At 44.3% G+C, this 21,252-nt stretch overlaps 1 protein-coding gene across 2 annotated transcripts in view; it reads left to right on the top strand.

Annotated features, from left to right (window-relative positions):
- The first annotated feature begins 2,334 nt into the window (after window positions 1-2,334).
- The window catches only part of NDST4 (N-deacetylase and N-sulfotransferase 4), a 66,925-nt gene continuing 48,007 nt past the window's right edge, over window positions 2,335-21,252 (top strand). Inside the window, exons 1-2 of one of the 2 annotated variants that reach the window (XM_017825207.1) lie at window positions 2,335-2,705; window positions 15,719-16,895. In XM_017825207.1, coding sequence (XP_017680696.1) covers window positions 15,915-16,895 — 981 coding nt within the window. In that variant the 5' untranslated portion in view covers window positions 2,335-2,705; window positions 15,719-15,914. Of the gene's footprint in view, window positions 2,706-15,648; window positions 16,896-21,252 lie in introns of both variants that reach the window. The other variant, XM_017825206.1, reaches the window with a different exon arrangement.

The raw sequence follows: 21,252 nt of genomic DNA, 5'->3' as shown, positions 1-21,252 counted from the left end.
TGATACCTCATTAATACAGTATTCATATTACTAGAATTTATCCTTTCCTGTTTCTCTCTATCCATACTTAATTTCTGTTTCTTGCTGTTCTGTTTTCTTCCTTGCATATTTTTCCTTAAAGCAGAGCGTGAGAATTCTATCGTGATCAGAAGGACATTCTAGGTAACTCAAGTGCATTTGTGACCGAGCAAGAAGAGTTCAATTTTCTCTATTACCCAAAGGAGAGAGAAGTGAAAATTCAAATTGCACTTTTTCCCAAGGCTTGGTGTGCTCTCTCTGTTCCACACAGTCGGAGCAATCCTGCCAACTGATTTCCAACACATTCCTCATAAGGGCAGACCCTGGCACAGCCATTCCCCTGATCCGGCACTCCAAATGAATCCCTAGCAAAGCACACAGACACCGAGGCAGCACAAATCCACAGCCAGGCTTCTCCACGTGGAATTCACTCAGCACGGCATGGGCTTAAGCCAAGGATTTCAGTTCAGGGAGCGACTTCAGCATCTGAATTAAAACCCTCTCAACAGTGTGTGTTACCATTTGGCCGCTGGCCCGCCTTGGGAACATCTGCAGCAGCAGCTTCCAAGGGGCAGAGCGCTGCTCCCACCACATCTGGAGCAGCACAGCTGGCCTGCAGCCAAACCCTTCTGCTCACAGGGGTCACTCCAGTGCTCCAACTGCAGCCACGAGCCAAGTGTGGGAGTACAAAGAGCAGCAAAGCAACCAGATTTATTCTTTTCACACCATCAGATTAGGGCTGGGAAACCCTCACAGTTTTGGGACCAATTGCACCAGAAGTTTTCCTTTTTTGGGGGAAGAACCCCTGTAGCTCAACTTGGCTATTTTAGTTTACAGCCTGATTGAAGCTCTAATGTTCGCACCGGATGCAAGGAGGGACCTGCTCACCACTCAGTTGCAGTGGGAACCTCACACCCAACGGCCACAACAGCCTCTGGAAAACAAATCCCAAATCCATAGCCAGCCGTAGGCATAAGGCATTTTTAAAAGACCCCCAGCGAGTGCTTTGTAATTAGAAATTGCAGGAAATGACTCAGACATTCTCTGAATTTTAATTTTCCCTCAGTTTCTAATTTAGCCAGAAGGAATCAATTAGTCCCCAGTTAGGAGTATCTACCATCTTTGAAGCTTGGATATTCACAGAGAGCAAACAGCTCTTCATGTAGCAGGTCCCAGCTGAAGGATGCAAATGGGAAACTGCATGGAACACCATTTATTTACACTGTCTTGGAAACATGAAAGGTTGAGCTGACCCTCCTATGATTCAAATCTGAGTTTACAGCGTCATTCATCATCTCAGAATGGGTTTGTTCCAGTCTCCTTGAACAAAACTATTTTCTCCTCACATTTGCTGCACTGAATTGGCTGAATTTCAATTCCAAGGTGTATTGTACAAAGAACAGTTTTGGAGTGAAAGGTGTCAAGCTGGCAAAAATTGAAAATTAGATTGGAATAAAATCTAATTCTTTTAATATAGAAAGTGTTTAGTTTTCCCTCTGTAATATAATTTAAAAGTCACATAGCAATCATGTTTCTTGGCTATGGAGGCAGGTTTTCATCTCTAGCTGGAGGAGATAAAGGATTTTAATAAGGAATTATGCAACAAATAGGTGGAACTTCTGTCACGTAGAGTAGGAAAACACTTTGCAACTCTGAGCACCGAATATTTGCTGCTATCAGGGACTTCACTTGTAACCCACTTGCTGGGTGACCTCTGCTTGATTTCGGTCACACACTAAAACCCACCTTTTGCTGTACCAGGTGATCTTATCAATGACCTAGCAAAGAGTAGGAACCGAAAAGTCTTCCAGCACTGTGATTTTGTTGAGCCTCCTTTAGCATCTGGAGATGGTGAGGGCCAACTGGGGGCTCAAGCTTCCTCCCGTCAGGAAAATGACCCTCTCAACTTTTCTTTTCTCCCAGGCTTTCTCTCGCAGGCTCCAGGTGTAAAACCAGAAGCTGGAAGTGGCACTTCCCTCCCGCATTTTGGGCGGGCAGGAGGGGAGGTGGTCCAACTGCACAATGACAGATTATGCAAATCCTGGCGGAGCATCTAATCAATCACGGCGGTGGCAGAGGGATGCAGCTCATCTCCCAATTAGCCTCCACCGCCGCGTCCTCGCGTGAAGCATCATCCCCCCTCCGGCTGGAATGACATCAGAGCGGCTCCGAGTCCTTGAAAGTCTGCGGGTTGATTAGCGGGAGGAATCGGCCGCTTCTGCCAATCACAGCCCTGCGAAGCCGCCCCGATACTCCTGGAGATCCGCGGGAGAGGAGGCTGACTCCGGCCAACGGGAGCCGAGCGGCAGCGCCGGCAGCGCCGACGGGAGCGGCTGCGCTTGGGGCGGTCGAACAGTTCTCGCTGCCTTCCCGCCGGAGCTTGCTTGCTCCCCGGAGCCATCCCCGTGCCCAGGGAGGAAGCTGCGTTCTCAACGGTGTGCTGAGCAGGGGTTCGAATCGTTCCAGCTGGCCGCTCGCTTTGAAAAGGACGGTCTGTGTGTAAATGAGATGTGACCGTGCCGGCAGAGTTCAGTCACTGGGGCTGGAGCAAGAGGAGCCTTCCTGGGATGCCGCTCAGACAGCTGCTGTCAGCTGAAAACTCTCCCTAGTTTACCTGGAGCCGTGTGAAGAGCTTTGAATAGCAGATGTCTCTCTCCTGCACGCTAGCAAGAGCAATTCTTCTCTAGGTAAGCTACTGTTCAGCTTCTGAACCTATACTTCTGGGGATATATTCACACAGCCACACAGACAGTGCCTGTGCTCAGGCTAGAAAGCAGTGCAGAGCAGGTACAAATACCTACACAGCGTGTCAGACAATGTGCCTCGAACCTATGCACAGCGAGTACACCTCAGAAAGCTGCCTAGAGCCTGGCATTCCAAGGATTATAGGAAAGTTTGGGATAGTCTTTGCCACGTTTGCATGCAAGTGCCCTCGATGTAAATAAATGCACAATCTCTGACGGGAAACTTGTCTGCCTAAATATATGAAAGATCCCGGAAGGCAGAGCATGGGAAGTTATGTGTGGGGGAAAAGAGGATGCTGTTGCAGTTCTTTAGTCCACTCCATATCCTTTGCTTTACTTTCCTACCATCTAGCAAAGTTAAGCAGAACTACTGTATTAAAATCACAGAGTGAAAGCTTGGGTATGTATTAAACATGCACTCTTTAAAGTAAGAGTAATTGTACTGTGAGGAAGCCAAGACCTACAGGTCTGCTCTCTTGCAGCACTTTTGATACCAAACAACATCTGTCAGCAACATTTATTTTTTTTTAAAGAGCATGGCCATTCATAGTGTGGAAGCAAGGGTTGTTTCAGGCAGAGAGAGGCAAACTGAAGAAATCAGTGTGTGCTCTTCAGACACTACAGAGCCAGAGTCCAGCAGCAGCCCTGTGTTTTTACCTTCCAGCTGGCACAGCAGCTCCAAGTCATTGCTGCTGGGAATGAACACTCATGGGAGGGGTGTTTAGAGGTGAATAAGTCCCTTCCTACAAGCACTACAGTAGTGTCAGCACACATACATACAGAACCCCACACTCACTGAGTTCTCTTCTCCCCAGGGAATTTACCATGCCATTCTACCAAATTTACCATTACTAACTTCTGCAGTTCTCAATCACGCTTGAACCCTCCCACCCCGGGAATAAATGCTGCAGAGTCTGGCCTACCTCATGTAGCAGGTTACTCTGCCATTTCTAGCCCTGAATATCATCAGAGAAAAAGATAAAGTCGTTTTCACCCCGTTTCTTCGGCAGTTTTAATTAAGACCCTCCTGCTACAAGACGTTCAGCTTGTGGAAGGGTAGCAGAATCCCCCTGTTCACAAAGTTTCAATAGTTGGCAAGGTTTTCCAGGCGCTTCCCTGTCTTGCCCCACCATGCCTGTACACTTCCCTCGTGCCCATTTCTGAGTTCCCCCAGCTGCACTGTCTGACTCGCTTTCCGAAATGCTGCTCTGAAGGAAGGGGAGGGGGTGGTGTGTGAAATGCCAAGTTGCTTTTAACTAAGAAAATTCCCGGCTTCCAGTTTTCTTCTGAATCTTATCACTGCAGATAATATGATCTGCCCAATTAGATTAGATGTTCCTAATGGCATTGCTCTGTGCAGAAGTTTAAGGCTGTGTATTAGTTTTCTGTGCCATTTCCTCAGAACATGGCCGGTTTTTTTGATTCATAATAGATGCCTAATGTCTGAAAGCCCCAGAAATGAAAGCAGGATTATCTTAATGTCTTGTTGACACCACCCTCTTCTGTGAGGCTGGAGAAATACTCCTCTAACTTTCATTTTATTGCAGTAAATCAGATGCAAAGGGTTAGATTAAAGCAGAATGCTTGAGTGACTGACCACTTGCACATATACACACACACACACATATATATATATACATTCCAACATTTAACTCCATTTCAGTCTGAACACCCTGTTAACTCACACTATCAAGTTCTGGAAGTCCTATTAAAACTTTATGGATGTTTAGAGGTTGTGGTATCTGCTATATCACTCTTTGTAATGGCAATGAGCAAGCTCAGCTGATGTGGCAGCATGCAGGAATCATGAGCTCCTCTAGAGTTCAACCATCACTCAGCACAAGTGGGAGAAAAATATGCTAATAGTAAAGATGGGGTTTTCTAAGGTTTACAGTACAGGAATTATCCCAGCAGTATAATGAGATACTTTGAGGAAAATGTGGCCATATATTGCAAACCCATGGCAATACTGAGCAAGGAAAATGCTGATGAGTTACTATTAGTTGTGACCCAGGAGTTTTCAGTTAGATAAACAAAAAATTGCATTTAGCCATGTGCCCCCAGAAGAAGATTTTTCCCATTTTTCTCCAAGCAATAAGGGAAAGAATACCATGATCTTTTACCAAAAAAAAACAAAACAAAAAAACTCCACATAATTTCTGTTCCAAATCTTTCTGATTTAGCCCACAAACAATTTGGGTTTGATTGCCCCTATGACCATAGGGGCTGGCTGAGTTTCAGCTGCACATATGCACTGATGTTTGCTTCCATCAGGTGTTTGCTTTGCAAAGCTTTCATAATCACAGAAGCACAGAGTGGTTTGGGTTGGGAGGGACCCTAAAGATCATTTAGTTCCAACTCCTCTGTCATGGACAGGGATGCCTCTCTTCAGCTTCAAAGGTGCATCCAAGGACCTGCTTTCCATACCTGTGAAACTGGCTTTTCTGAACAAAGCAAACCTTGGACTAAGGGCAGCAAAGCAATGCAAGCTGGGGTCTGGATGGCTGAAGGAAAAGTTCACTTGGAATTGTGCAGAAAACTGCAATTTCCCCAGCCTGTGGAGTCATGGCAGGAGCAGGGCACTGAGCTTAAGGTGAGCCAAGGGCTCTCCATGCTTGGTGAGGGGAGCTTGGGTTTGAAACCATTTGCAGGTGTTAAGGAGTACAGTGTAAGGTGGCAGGCCAGCAAATCCCTTGTTCTCAGGCCTGGGATGCAGTTGAGGACCATTGGAGTGGGTTGAGGGGCTGGACTATGGGAGAAGGAGGGTCTCTGTGCTGGCAATTGCATGAGACACTAATCAAAGTGTCCTGTCCCACATTTTGAGATAGGCTGAAGAAGGCTCATATCACAGCAACAAGTCCTACCAAGATGTTAAAGCAATGCTCCTCAGGAAGGTAAGCCACCCAGAAGAGTGTTAGAGAGAAATACAGAATTAATTCTCCATCTATGTCAGCATTTAAATTCGAAAAATTGAGCTATTAAAAGAATCGGGTGCTGGAAGAAATGAAAATCATTCACATCAATCCAAAACATTTGTTACAACTACTGTCAGGAATGATTACAATGGAATCACAGATTCTTCTGAAATGAACAGCTGCAACTGAAAAATAATAATATTTTACCTAAACAGTGATGCCACCAGAATCCCATGGCAGCAGCACACCAGTGTAGAAACCATGACAGTGTTTGATGGGGAAAACTCCTCACCACCAGAAGTCACTTACGGCCATGAGACGATTTAAACTCAATTCCAAAAGGAATAGAGAACTATTTAAACCCATTTCCTTCCCTCTGGCTACAGGAGGGGTCACAACTGCTCTCCCCAGGTGAGCAAATGAACCCTCCCTCCTCTGCTGTCAGGATGGGTTTTCAGAGCCAGAGCAAACACAGAAGCAGAAGCCAGGGCAGGGGGGGGCTTCTTTCATGAGGAGGGAAGCAAGGAGCAAGGGATTTCCTCTTCCTCCTTGGAAGCTGAGACACACAGCAGAGAGAAGAATGTGACCAGGCTCTTCCCTGAGCAGACCTGTGCAAAACCTCCCCTCCTGCAGGACCATCCACAGCTACTTATTCCGCCCCACACTCTGCCAGGCATCCACTGAAAGGATTGCATTTAGCTCTTAGTGTATTAATAAGTGTTCTGATTAATAATTAATAGTAGCTCCTGGCCATAAAAGAGGCGACTGGTTGGGAAGTTAAAACAGTCTGTCATGAAATATGCACCCACCTCCATGTTCCAGTTTCAGGGGAGGTTTCATCCAACATCTTTGCCTTTGCGTGGGACCATATTTTGCAAGGAGAAGCCCAGAGCTCAAGTTCCAGAGCCTCAGGGTATTCTTGACTTTATTCTCTCTCACTGGGATATTTATCACCCCCTAAACCACCAGAGGAGAGGGCAGGTGGTCAGTGCTTCACAGGGAAATTTTTGGAAATGAGAGGAAGATTCAGTATCCAGGCCTCTGGGTAAGATACAGAAATTAGACTTACTGGTCACAATTGATTTTAAAGCCCTCAGAGATTATTTTTTTTTTTAAATTTAAACTAAAGCAGGGCCATCTGCCTGGATATTTTGCCAGACTACCTGCACTTTATCCACCTAAATAGCTGGTATAACAGACCAGAGCATTTTTATTCATGACTAGTCAGTAGACTGTGTTTGGTTTGCAATTTTAAATTTTTTCACTATTCTACCCCCATACTGTTCAGGGTGGAACCATGCATCAGAAGCCTGATGAATGAATCACCTGCAGAATTGTATGTTGCTGTAATTTGTACCTGAACAATCAAAATTAAAGGGAACTCTGTGACATGCACTGTCCACGTAACAAGCAAAGCAAGCCATGCACAGCTCAAAACACCTGCCACAACTCAGACTTCCATAAGACCAACTCTCCACCAGCCTTGGAGCCTGCATGAATCAGCAGCAATCATCCTGCACATTCAGATTTTTAGCTGAAGTGCCTCCAAAAAGGCTTTTTCCTCCATGGAAAGATATTTATGCTCAGGCAGAAAATTTAAGCATCTATGTATATGTTGCCTAAAACAGAGCTTTATGGATTAGAACATACCATTCTGTCAACTAATGAGACATCATTCTGTTGGTGTGTAAACCAACCATAAATCAGAAAGCCAGGATTTTCTCTCCCATGATACACCAGGGACATGCATGTTGGAAAACACAATTACAGTTGTGCACCCAGCCCACGGGAGAGTATAGGGATGTAAAGAGACATAACTAATCCCATCCTAATTCAGGGGCACTCGGAAAGTCTTTGACAACCATCTGGATTTTTTTTTATTCCACACCCTCCCCCCTTCAAATCTAAGTTAATGCCTCAGTAGTTCAATAAACAGAGATTTTTCATGAAAACAAGAGGTTAATCAAAGCCTCTCTACTCTGTCACAGAGCCCTAATGCTATTAGTTCTAGTTCCAGTCTCTGAGCTCAGTGTGACTCAACAAAAAAAAATCCCTTGAATTCCTAAGCAGGACCCTTATCCTACTAGTGGCATTTCCCAATTGAACTTTATCTAGACAAAACAAAGAATACATCTTTGGAAAGGAAACATTTGTTTATATTTGGAACCAAAAGAAAAACCAGTATCTATAGGTCACAGATGACACACCAGAAATCTCTAAAGAGATCTTTCATTTGACTGACAAAGTGGCTTCTTGCAGAGAAACCCCATGAAAACAGTGGCAGAAATAAACACAAAGGAATTTAACCAGGAATAAGAAAAAGGGTACAAGGAATAGGAAAAAGGAAGCAAGCTCTGCAAAAACATCTGACTGTACATGAAAGTGTGGATTTTGCACTGGCTTTCCCAAATGCACCCTTTGCAATGTCCACACTATACACACTTGCACCAAACATGAATAATCTCAGAACATTTTACAGCTGATGGGCATGTAAAGGTAGAAAAGAGTAATATTCCCCCGACACAGACAGAAAAACTAGAGTACCAGAAAAAGCCAGTGGCCTCCAGAGAGCAAAACGTGATGGTGGCGGCAGAAAGAAATCAGAGGTTCAGCTCCCTGCCTTATCCTCTCCCCATCAGGCATTAGTCCTCTTAATAGGCAAACAATACCCACCCAATCATTTCCAGATCAGGAGTTGAATTTGTATTAATAATCTTCCATAACACTTCCTCAGACTGTCTTGTCTGCAATGCTTAAGCACATTAAAGTGAGATATAGCCTGTTGGGCATTGTAGTATTTTCAGTGCATCATCAGGTTGCTCTGTGTAGATTAGTTTTACTGACTACAATAATATGTGCAGCCATAACTGGTTCCCAAAAAAACCCACCTTGCCTGTTTTAAAGGACTGGTTACTCTGTTTGCTTTTCTTTGCTTGAAAGCCACTATTTGCCCAGACCTGCCAGGTTGTCACCAGCACTGGGGGCTTAAATGATGCTCCAGCCTCTGCTCTGATCAGAGGTTGCTGGGACCAAACCCTGTGTATTCTCCCCATTTTTCTACCAGATCCTCTCAGTGATCACAAAACCCTTCAGCCAGCGAGGACAAAGACTGGGCAAGGGGACTCCAGCAGAAATTACTTAAAGAGTAAATAAAGGGATGTTGTTATAATGAGAATTAATGTATACAGAGCTAAAAAACGCTTTATGGCTGGCTGGAACCAGGCTTGAGTAAACTCAGAATAAACCCCTGTTTAAATTTCATGTGGTAAAACGTGCTGCTCTGAAGATTTAGGTACAAAGTCTTGGTTATCTGGGTTTAAATAGACTTCCTTTGCAGTAGCAATAGATCATCACTATGTGTCAGCAGTGGCCCCTCTGAAATAAGTTAGTGGCCTCCTTTTAATTCCCAGCACAGATGTGACCACATCTGACTTTCTCACAAATAGCCCCTGTGACAGGATATAGACACCACAAAACATGTTATTTGGGGAAATATATTGTCATTGATATCAGGGTGGACACATTTTAATTATCTCACATGGTGGCAAAGATTTTTAGGTCCTATAAAAGCAATAGGAGAACAGACAGTGTGAGAAACCATTAACTACTTAAAAAAAAAAAAAAGAGCAAATATAGTTTAGTTTCTAACAGACTATTCCAGAGCCTGTGACTGTATCTTGTAGGCAAAGGATCTCTTCATTAAAAAGGGAGCTTTCAAACTTTTTTTGTCTAAAAAACCTCCAAAAAGTAAAGTTTCAACAGTCATCCACCAAATCTGCAATCCTTGGTAAACATCCAAAATTGACACAGAAAATCTGCAGATATTTAGATTCTGGTAGAACTATAAAAAGGTTCTGAAATTATTTTTTTTTTAATGCCTTACCTCGTATATACAATCAAACAAGATGTACAAGGTTTGACTACTGCATTGATTGCCTTTAAGGAGTTCTAGTTAGGCAGCCATTACATTGCACAAATGTTGTCTCTCAGCTGAATTCACAACACAAATCATTCTATTGGAACTGGATAACTAATTGACAGCCTTATAAAAGCAGAAAACGGTGGCAGAATAGATGGACTGTAATAAAACTTCTGATACAATATCTCACAAAAGTTTCATTTGAAAAGCTAAATGAATTCAAATTGGCTTCCATTGAAGCATTAAACTATGAATTGAAAAGTGATGAAGAGCCATTAACCAAGTGAGAGCAGAAGATTTGTTGCACCCAGTCAGGAGAAATGTTTTGTGAGCAGCCTCAGGACAACATGTGGAGCCTGTTTTTATTCACCAGCTTCCTTCAAAAGGACTGGGGCAGTCAGAGCACATTAATTCCATCTGCACCTCCCATTAATCCCACTGGGAAGGCAAAGCATCAACTCCAAGGACTCAGTCCTGTAGGTCACACACTTCACCATCTCTGCTGTGATTGCAGGCGCAACTTTCTGCCGTGACATTTTGGCTCTGTCATCATGGCTTTAGCAATAAGCTTCTGACCTTCACATCAGCTCTCAACACCTTCCTTTCATCCTTGGTGGCTCAAGCTACTTTCCTACAGATGTCATGAGGGTTGTAAACATCTGCTGAAGGGCGTCATGCAAGAGCAAGTGGCTGTTGCTTCCAGCTCAGCTGCCAAGGGGCTGCCAAGCGACCTTGGAAAAGTCAGGCCTGTGCCAAATAATGCTCTTCAGCTCTTTGAATTTTTGGGGAGTTACTGGTTAAAATGACAGATCTTATCACCATCACTCAGGCAAGATGAACAAATACATTGAAAACTAAGGTACTTTTAAATTATTCTTACATCATTTTAAATCTGGACACAGAGATAAAGTGTTTTGCCCAATGACATCAAAATGCATATATTTTGGTAATTTTCATAAACTAATATATTTTGATATCACCACACAGCCTATGGAGCTGCTCAGTGAATGTGGTCACTAACAGCTGCTTGTTATGACGGTGACTAGAGTCACTCTGTCAATAAACAAGAAATACACATATAGGCTCTCTCTTCACACATGGTTCTCCTAGGACTGTACCTAAATCACTGGTTTCCAGGAGCTTCCACGCCTGACACTCCAGAGAAATCAGCAGTCAGCTATTTCTGAGGAAATATTACAACTGCTTATTATGTTCAGAAGTACTGAGGCGTCAGAGATCCATAAATTGTGACATTTGGAGGAAACGGCACCGGAACATCAGGGATGGAATATTTATGGGAGTTCCTGGGTGGTCCAAATGACTGTGGGGCTGTTGGAAGTTAATGGGTCAGAAGAAAGAAGTGCTGAGGCACATCAGGCAACATTCACCACAAGTGTGGTTTAGTTAACTCTTGTAATACATTTGTGCCACAAGTAAAGCAACACCAAGTGTTACATGCGAGCTGGGGAAACAAAGGAGGCAACGAATCTGTGAGGGAGGATTTGCAGAAGGAACAGTCCCATTAGTTCCCATCTGCAAAAGGTTCCCACCAATTCCTGTAGAATTCCTGCAGAAGGTATAGTTGCCTGTCTAAAAGCATCATATGTACATGTGTAAAACCCATCTCCAAAGATACCTCCAGCCACTCTGCTACAGGGAGCCTTTTTCAAAGCTCCAATTTCTGAAATCATCTGGAAAAGCTGAAAGCCACAGAGAGAGAGAAGCCAGAAGGGTCAAACAGCTCCCTTCCAAGTATTGTTTCACGCTAAGACCACTCCACTTTCACTGAGTGCGTGAGTTGAGGTATTTCAAACACTTTGCTTTATATTCATTGATTATTGACTTCACCCTCTGGCATCATTTAGCTTTCTGAAATCACACAAGATTACATGTGCACTACAGACTGACCAAACTGCTGAAAATACTGAAAAACTGATGGTTTCACTTACAGATGATTATGCATTGAAAACAAACAGTAGAGATCAAAGTGCTGAGCAGCCTCTTCACTCAGAAATCATAAAACAGAAGCCAGAAGACCTGCAACAGCTTTTACCAGCTGAGAAGCTGCCCTTGTCTAGGTAAAAGAGTTTTCTAAATCCTTGTGGTGAGCTATGAGCAGCTGTCAGCAACACCCCTTATGAGCAAAGCCACACTTATAAGCACAGAACACATTACAACCTTAAGCCTGAGAAAGAAAAAAAAAAAAGATAATTTCAAGAAGCATATAAGTTCTGTGAGCTCCCTAAAAATGCCTCTTAGAAACTTTTCTGGAAGGAAAAAGAAAAAAAAAAAAAAAGCTGGTGGTTTTTTTTTCCTCTGCAGTGAACAGAAACCCTGAATTTTTGCTAATGGTCAGCAGGAGTCGTATATCACTCAACTCAGTCACTTGTTTCTGTAATGAATGAGGAGTCACATGCAAGGAGCAGCAAGCAGGTACCATGATTCATTGGGCTGCTGGTACACGGCAGGAGTCATACGAGCTTAGGAAGGAAGGAAAAGAGGGAAGGGTTTACATTAGATTTTTAGCCTAAAGGGAAGTCTTACATATAGAAAATAAAGCCATTCTGACTTCTGACTGATGCTGGAGTAAGATGAAAGGAAACCTCTGGCCCTGCCTCCAGGTGAATGACTCCCAGCGACACACTCCGGTGCAGACGGGAGATTAGGAATGACCACAGTGCTCCGGTACAAGTGTCCCACTCCTCTCCTCAGGGCTGTCATCAGCCACATGCTCTTACCCTGCTTGTTCCACCACCGAGCTCTGGGAGAAGGTCTGTGGGTAGGAACTGGAGCACAAGAGGATCGCAGCTTTAATTCCCGCTGCAGCGTTAACACATGGTGTTAATAAGAGGCTGTTTCTCTTCACTATCGTGCTATCGGTTTTAAATAGTCGAGTCCTAATCTCCCAATCAATCATCTTCCAAATCAGTACACTTCAGCCATCAATCAAATGCATTTGCAGGGGGAAAGAAGGAAGTATTATTTAGCAAAGAGGCAGCAATTTTTAAACCTCCGTTTTTCTTCAGCTGCCCGAATTAAAGAAAAATTACAGTCCCTGCAGATGTCTGACATCACAACAGAGTTACACTGCAGAGCTCTGCTCTTGCTGGGGAAAGGCCCCACAACTGAAGATCTACTGAGGGCCAATTCCTTGATTCCCTGACCAAAGTGTGCCCAGCTTTGGGCTTGACCCCCCTGAGGAGTCAATGAGCGCTCATCAGTGACCGTAGGAACACAGGACCTCAAATACCGGTTTCTAAAACTCCATTAGTAACACTAATTATGAAATATGGCCTATTTTCATGTTTTTCAAATTAATATAGCACAGGAACTCTCCAAAGGTCTTTGAATTTCTGAGCGAATATAAAGCTGTTGAACTTTAAGGGGGAGAGTTTCAAAGGCACAAATGGCACTTAACTTCCAATTATGCCTTGGAAAATGTCCCACTAATGGCTAATATAGCTGATTTATTTTCATAAACTTTAATTACTTCACACTATTCTTTTTTCTTTTTTTTTACTGAACGGTATAATCAGTTCAACAGAGCAGTTCAAACAAAATGTGCAAACTAAAAGGAAGGTCTGCTCCAATGCCAGGTTTCCATAGGGAAGTTTAAATTCCTTATCAATTCCAGTATTTAGACATCTAGGTAAGTGAGAATGCTTGCACCTGTTATAACATCTGCGTACAACAGATAGTAGTTTACATTAAACCTGATTATTAATATTTTAACTGGAAGAGATTTTACCAGTGGGATGAAGACGTAGTTTTGTTTTGGCTTCTATAAAGTCAGAAGCTTCTCATTTTAGTAATACAAGCAATAGTATTTGTGAAGTTGATTTTGACAGCTTGCAGTAGCAGTACCCAGGAGATCCAGCAGGACCGCAGACTGAGGGGGAAAAGTGCCATTTTAGGTCTCCTTGCATGCTATTCTGAGGGGAAAATGTGCAATTTTAGGTCTCCTTGCATGCTATTCCCTCGTGCTACAGGTGTGGGCTGAAACATTTGCTAAGTACTCAGGGTGATTTAGCAGCACATTTCTTAGAGCAGAAGCCCTGGGTTTTATTTAATTTTAAACACAGGAGTCTTAATTAAGACGTTCTACCTGCCCTGGGGATTTCGGAGCCCCTCCTGGAGGGAGCGTGCCCGCGGGCAGGGCTGTGCGCTCTGGAGCCGAGGGGAGAGCAGGTGTTGGCTCTAAAAAGCAAGAATACATTGCCCTCTAGTGCCGAAAGCAAGCGGAGGATGCAGAGTCCGACAGGGGGTTCAATTATTTTTTTCCAAGACGCCTGCCTGTCTCACGCCAACACAACCAAGGCTTGTTGCAATCGGCTGTTTTAGGGGGGCAGATCACCCACCCCCCCACCCCTCGAGGCTGCCCTTCCCACGGAGAGCTGCTCTCCTGAACTGGGAAAGCTCGGGAGTCGGGCTGAGCGACTCATCAACGTCACCACTACTCGAACACGGGCTCAACAGAGGACGCTTCACTTGATCCAGTTTTATCTTCTGAGGAAATCTTAATTGGAGGTTTAATAAGATGCGAAATCCCGGCAAGCAGACAGAACCGCGGAACAAGGGAAGCGCCAAAGCGGGGCAAATACTCCTAAAATTATCAGGATGATTTTAATTTCCTTGTGATGGCTGTGATTTCTTTTATATTTCTTCTCTCACACGTAAGGAATCAGTAAATGCAGGACATTTTTCTCGTTTCTGTTCACTTCTGTGCACGGGTAAACTCTCCGCCTGTGACACACACAGCAGGGTCACTGATGGAACAGCCCACAATCCAGGGGGATCAATCTCCCAGCACACTTCCAACTGAGGAGGGTAAATCAGACACAAACCCCAACCTGGCAAAGCCACAAACGGCCTCAGCAACAACTCCCTCTCTCTAAATGCTTCCTACAAGCATTTTCCAGTTATAGGTGCAAAGCTTAAGACAAATGAATAGTTTTCGGAATAAAACTCAAAACGTGTAACCCGAGTTGTTAGAGGAGGACACATCAACTGCCAAGTATCTGCCTGGAAAAAGCACTTCTTCCTTGCAGTTCCAAAATTATCCATTGTTTACCATCTTGCACTGTTCCCACAGCCAAACAACATAAATAATTCAGGAAGATGTTAATTCCTTTATAAATCCATAGAACAGCACGGGTTATTTATTTAGTGAGCTCCAACTGCCTCTGAGTCATATGGTTTACTGTTACCAATGGCAATTTGTCAGGACTGCAGGGAGAACTACCAGGAATGGCACAAGAGCTTCAGAGCCTGCCAGGCAGTGAGGTTTGAGCACCTTGTACTTCATCCATGCAGGGACCCCCCAGTCCTTCAGCTGCGGGTGTCACAGACCAGGACACGCATCTCTGTGCCCACCCAACACTCACAAAACTCCCATGTGGTACTTTTCGCTCTACATAGCACCTCCCTTTGATCCCTGATGGAGGCAGAGGCACGCACAGCTGCACCTTGCAGTTTTAACAGCCTGCTCATCCACTTGGAAGACGCCTGCACAACCTTTATTGCTCCTTAAAACGACTGTGAAGTACTGATCACTCCAAGTACGGAATGGAAACTGGAGAGACAAGTCCTACAAGTCTTTCCTCAAAGTCCTCTCGTGTCTTTCACCTTGGTCACATTAATTTCCCAGTCCAACACAGAATTTATCACCCCTTCAAAATACTTAAGCAGCTTGACATGGAACACGTCCCCATGTTTAAATAACATTTACTTTTTCCTAATTTTGCCCTACCATCTTCAGTCATTCTCATTTGCAAAAGCAACAAACCATTTCAGACAAGAAATGCTGATAAATAGATACACATCCTCAAAAAGTTATGGTTAGACTTTATACCCTGAGAACAGAGCAGAGCTGTTTGATGCAGCCTCTCCTAGTGCATCAAGAAAGCAAAGTGACACTGAGTGCTCCTTGAGCTGCTCGCAAACTTCCCTCTCAACTCAGATTACCAGCATCAATCACCAGCCTTATTAACGTGTGTTTTTAATTGCTTTATGGATTTTATTTTACTTTCTCTTCTTTTACTTCTCGTTGCAGATAATGTTGAGAGTTCTCTTCATTGATTATTGGCAGCTGCCGCATTCTGAGAAAACCTCTTTCAATTTAGCTTTCCGGATCCTTTGACTTCCCGCTCCGACAGCTTTACAACCTCCCTGACAGCTTCATAAATGCTCTGCAATGGTCACATGAACGTCTCGGAAGGGGAATCGGCACCTCTGCAGCTCCTCATTCCCATGGCACTTTAGGAAGAGAGAGAACCGGAAAAGCGGCAGGTCCAACCGCAGCTGGAAGTCCTGCGAAAGATGAATCTAATCGTGAAGCTCCGCAGAAGTTTCCGAACGCTGGTCATTCTCCTGGCAGCCTTCTGCTTGGCCAGCATCCTCATCTCTGCCTACTTCCTCTACACTGGATACAAGCAGGAAATGACCCTCGTGGAAACCACCAGAGAAGCAGAGTGTGAACCCCTCCAGCTTCTGCCCTACAGGTCTGTGGAGATGAGAACAGCCAAGCCAATTGATCCGTCCAAAACCGATCCCACTGTCCTGCTGTTTGTGGAGAGCCAGTACTCCCAGCTGGGGCAAGACATCATAGCCATCCTTGAGTCCAGCAGATTCCGGTACCACATGGTCATAGCGCCAGCCAAGGGGGATATTCCCCCTCTCACAGACAACGGAAGAGGGAAATACACGATTGTTATATACGAGAATATTTTAAAGTACGTATCCATGGACTCCTGGAATAGAGAGCTCCTGGAAAAATACTGTGTGGAATACAGTGTTAGCATAATTGGTTTTCATAAAGCCAACGAGAACAGCTCCCCGAGCACCAAACTGAAAGGGCTGCCCTTACACCTCTACAATAATGTGGCCCTCAAGGACTGCGTGGTGAACCCCCAGTCGCCCCTGCTGCGCATCACCAAGGCACCGAGGGCTGAGAAAGGGCCCCTGCCCGGGGAGGACTGGACAGTGTTCCAGTTCAACCATTCCACCTACCAACCCGTGCTTTTAACGGAGCTGCAGCCCTCCAGAGCCACCCCCCCGGCGCTGCCCAGGGCTGCTCTGTACCCGACCGTCATCCAGGACCTGGGGCTCCATGACGGGATCCAGAGAGTCCTCTTTGGAAACAACCTGACCTTCTGGTTGCACAAACTGATCTTTATCGACGCCATCTCTTTCCTGTCGGGAAAGAAGCTCACGCTGTCCTTGGATAGGTACATTCTGGTGGACATCGACGACATCTTCGTCGGGAAGGAGGGAACGAGGATGAACGTCAACGATGTGAAGGTAAGGCAAGGATTGGAGGATACCATCCCAGACACACGTGTGTGCAAATGGATGTTTAAAACCAGACAAAAAGCTTGAAAAAGCTGGAAAGCTCCATTTCCTGATCAAGGCTGAAAGTGCACAACTGCAGCCAGCAGATACAGAAACCACAACCTGAGATTATTTTAGAAGCCTGTTTGCCCACACACATCCAGAGATGCACCTGTGGATGTATGGAGGGGCATACACATGTATGTGGGGGACATATACATAAAAAAATATCATTTATAGGCCTTTCCTGTATTATTTCTTTCACTATTCCTGTACAGTAGACAGAACAATACAAGATGGTTGCCTTCTTAAACCTCACTATCACTGTATTGAGAAAGAACGAAAAGAGAAAAAGAAAAAAAAAAAAGCCTGAAAAAGTTACAGCCCAAATTTGAGTTGAGCATTTAAAGGTATCAGTGACAGGATGGAAGCACAGCATACACTGGAGCAAGTGACATAACCATCAGACACAGTGAAAAGCCAACAGGGCTTCAGGGGCTCCTTTACACCTATTTGATGATCTGGAGTATCCAGGGATGCCACTAGATTTGTTCACAGTAATTTTCAAAGATGTGTGCAACTTGGAAAGAATAGACACAACTCTATAGCATGACAGTTATTTCCTTGTAATTTTCTACATGTGGGAATCACATTCAGAGATTAATTGAAGTCCTTAAACATGCAATAGCACATTCTCAAGCCTTTATTCTAGAGGGGTTTTTTTCTGTAAATACCCCAATGCTTTCAAGGACAATAAGGAAGCCTTTTGTTTTGAAATGCACATTTCTATTTAACTTCTAAATTCTTATTTCCGTGTCTACAATTTCTGTATTCATCTGCCTCCTCATCCGGACCACTGACGTACCAAAACACCCAGCAAAAGCAATATCCTCATATACAATTAAAACCATTTTGCACATCAGAACAGTTTGGCTAATTCTATTAGCCAAACCAGGCATGTAAATGCTCATCAGGGCTGATTTGGAGTGCCTGGTGTCTGTGAGATCTGAGCACTGTGCACAAGCTCAGTGATCAAGTGCTCTCTCTCTCTGGAAATATCAGGGAAAATGCTCTGAGAAAGGGCTTGGATACAAGAGGAAATTAACTGAGAAGGCAATTGTGAAACAAGTTTTCCAGCAATAGCTTTCCGCCTGCACATTTTTGAGAGCGTCTCTCTGACGTGGTTTGCTCCACTAAGGAAGTCTATTATTATTCCACACCGGTTAAAGAGCCCCCATTACCAGCAGAGGAGAGTCCACAGAGAGACACTTGGAGATTCAGGTCATACTGTTCACTGGAATAATCTCATTATGCTTAAAAAAATAACAAGTCACCTCCTTTATTACCCAGCAATCAACAACATTACCAGGCAAACCTTTCCTCCTGTGCTTGGCAGAGCAGCCACACTTCCACGCTCAGTATAGGAGACATGGCAAAGAACTCCAGATCCAGGGGCCTGAGTAGGAGCTGGCTGCTGTTAAAAGCATTCAGCATTATTTTTATATGCTGCACGCACATTTAGCCATCTGAAAACCCACCAGTCCACACTGCTGAGCATCTAGACAGCAACAAGGAAGATTTGCCATGATCCCAGACTTTCTGCAAGGAATGCGTGGTGAGCGTTCCTTTATGGAGTATGTTTGAGTCAAGGTACAAAGGGAAGCTTTCATTCTTCCCACATTTCTCCAGTGCCAACATAGCTGCCCACTTTCATCACAAAACCACCAACAGTGCCACTCATGAGATAAACCCTCTCCTCACCTCAGACAAGAATCATGCCACAAACACAAACCATGGGGAGGAATCTTTGACAGGCACAGGCTCAGAACCAGCCTTCCCATCAAGTGCTCTTCTGGGGACAATAAAGAGTTCATCTCCCTCTTTAAATGAATGTCCACACATAAATCCACCTCCAACTTGACCACCTGTAAATATTCTGTGGCTTAATTTCAAATGAGTTACGTGGCACAGATTTGTTCCTCGGGGTGTCTCACAAACACTTGCTGCTCACCTCGGTCCATTCTCAGAGACTGGACGTTCCCAGAACGCATTAACACACAAACCAGAGCACTTGCTAATGAACATAACACCGAAATCAGAGTGCACTTTGATTAGCTTACAGAAAAAGATAATTACAGCCAGTTAGAGAACAATCTCCCCAGTCACTTGGGGAAGGAGGCAGTTGAGAACCAGTGGACCTGCCTTCACCCCCTAAGGCAGAGCAGCTCTGCTCAAGAGACAGAAACAAGAAGTATTTAAGAGGCTGATATTTAAGTGATGCCAAAGCATTGCCATGAAGGAGTGGCTGTGTCCAGCTCTTCAGAGAGGGTTCACTTTGCAGAGCTAGAGGGACTCTCTGTTAGGCTCTCCTAAGGTGCCAGGCACACCCAAGTCCCCTGGAAATGCTTTAATACACATCAGGTGCATGCAGAAAAAAGCAAGTAAACAATTACACCCCTCCTAACCTGGGTGAAAAATACCACTAAATAACATCACCCTGTTCAACCTCTTGAGTGACCAAACATGACTGCCAACCCAGAGGACACAACCAGAAATGAGTCTTCTGATAACAATATTAGTATGTAACCATGATAACACAAGTCAACCTGTTCCCCTGTAATTACTTCCTGCAACTCCAATGTTTTTATTCCCTCACAAAGCCTTTCCTCAATTAGGCGCTTCAGGGATAATATGTAGTTTTATAAAGGGTGGCATCAGCTAGAGAAACAGAGATTAAAGAACAGAGTTATTATGGGCTGTGTTTACCACAGAAGATCTCCTGGTCCCTTGTGTTGTACAAGTTGTGCAAGGTCATGTCTGGCTCAGTAATTAAACAGGAACTCAGCAGAGCCACAGAAAGCTATTTTCCCAAGCTTTGCAGAGATCTATCTTGAGCCTAGCAAGCCTCTGCAAATGAATGTCTCCCTTTCCTGCCTGCCAATATATTATCTCAGTGCTTGTTTTTAGAAGGAAAAAGAAGTCATCAGCTAATCTGCAGAATTACTGATTTTGTGTACTTGCAAATGGTATTGGTTCCCAACCACACAAAAGTCCAGTATCACGGGCATCAGTGATTTAGCAAAAAACTCTTAGAAACATCTGGTTATGCTGTGCCTGGAAGTGCCACACAGAAAAAATACAAAACTTTCACCTTTAAAGTTTCTTTTTCACTGAGCACAAGCAAAGCTGCACTACCCAAACAGGGAGTAAGAACTTGCTCAAGCCTTTCTACTTTTTGTTGCTGTAGTATGAGATAGAACAATATTTACTCACCCAGGAAGAGCTCAACGCAGCGACCAGGGATTTTTCAGCACCTTTCTCAAATACACTTTCTAATGTTAACTCAAAAACCCTGCAAGAGCACATTGCAAGCTAGGGAATTTATTCTTTAATAAATAAAACAAAGTGAGTTTTTTTTAAAAATCTAAACAGACTAAAAAGCATTAGCCTCTCACTTTCTATCCTCCTCTTAGCTCAAGAATTTACACTGCACCAACAGAGCAACAACTCCCCTTTTATAGCCTTCTTCCAGGTGGACTCTGTTAGGAATCACCTGCTTCCCTCTCTTCCCTACCTCTCCCAGGTGGAGCTGGTAGATAATCAAAGAGGAATTGCTCAGCCCAGCGCCACCATATCACACAGCCCCTTCTCTAAAGGCCATGCTTCCCTTTTCTCTATTCCTCTAAATTGCTGCCACAAGGGCAAGAGCATCCTTGGGCTTTCTGGGACACTACAAAATGATGGAGCTTTGGAATGTTATTTGTGTTACTGCTGACTGCAGTCCTTCCTTCTCCTTGCAGCCCATCTTGTGTTCTCCCCCCTTCTTCCACTCTGAGCTCCACTTGCCTCAGTGAAAATAAGAATTGCATTAGTCTCTGACACCTCCTCACTGCCACAGTCTGCACTTTGTCTTTGACCTTCACCATCATTAAAATGCCTGGAACACTTAAAGGCTGTGATTTTTGGCTCATTTCGGTATTTTAAAGGCAAGAATTCATGTTGGAGTTGCATCTTTTATGGTAATTCCAAATTAAAGAGTACTGGCTCAGCAGGAGGCTGAGCTCAACAACTGAATATCTCCAGCACTTGCTTTTCCTGATCTTTGAGCAAGGACAACTGCTTTCAGGTGGAATAACTGGACATGTCTGGGCCACATCCCCAGGCATGGCAGAGTGATCAGTTGGTACACAGCTGTGGGTGGGCACAGGGCGAGCAAAGCTCTCTGTGCTGCTGTGGGCAAAGAGGCAGGGCAGATGGCAATGGAGACTTGGATTTCTAGCTCAGGTTTCTGAGGCCCTGGTACCCATCCTACACTCACACTGAACTG

Source organism: Lepidothrix coronata, unplaced genomic scaffold (assembly GCF_001604755.1).
Source record: "Lepidothrix coronata isolate B3197 unplaced genomic scaffold, Lepidothrix_coronata-1.0 Scaffold116, whole genome shotgun sequence".
NCBI classification, from domain to species: Eukaryota; Metazoa; Chordata; class Aves; order Passeriformes; family Pipridae; genus Lepidothrix; species Lepidothrix coronata.
This window is presented reverse-complemented; position numbering and strand designations above follow the sequence as displayed.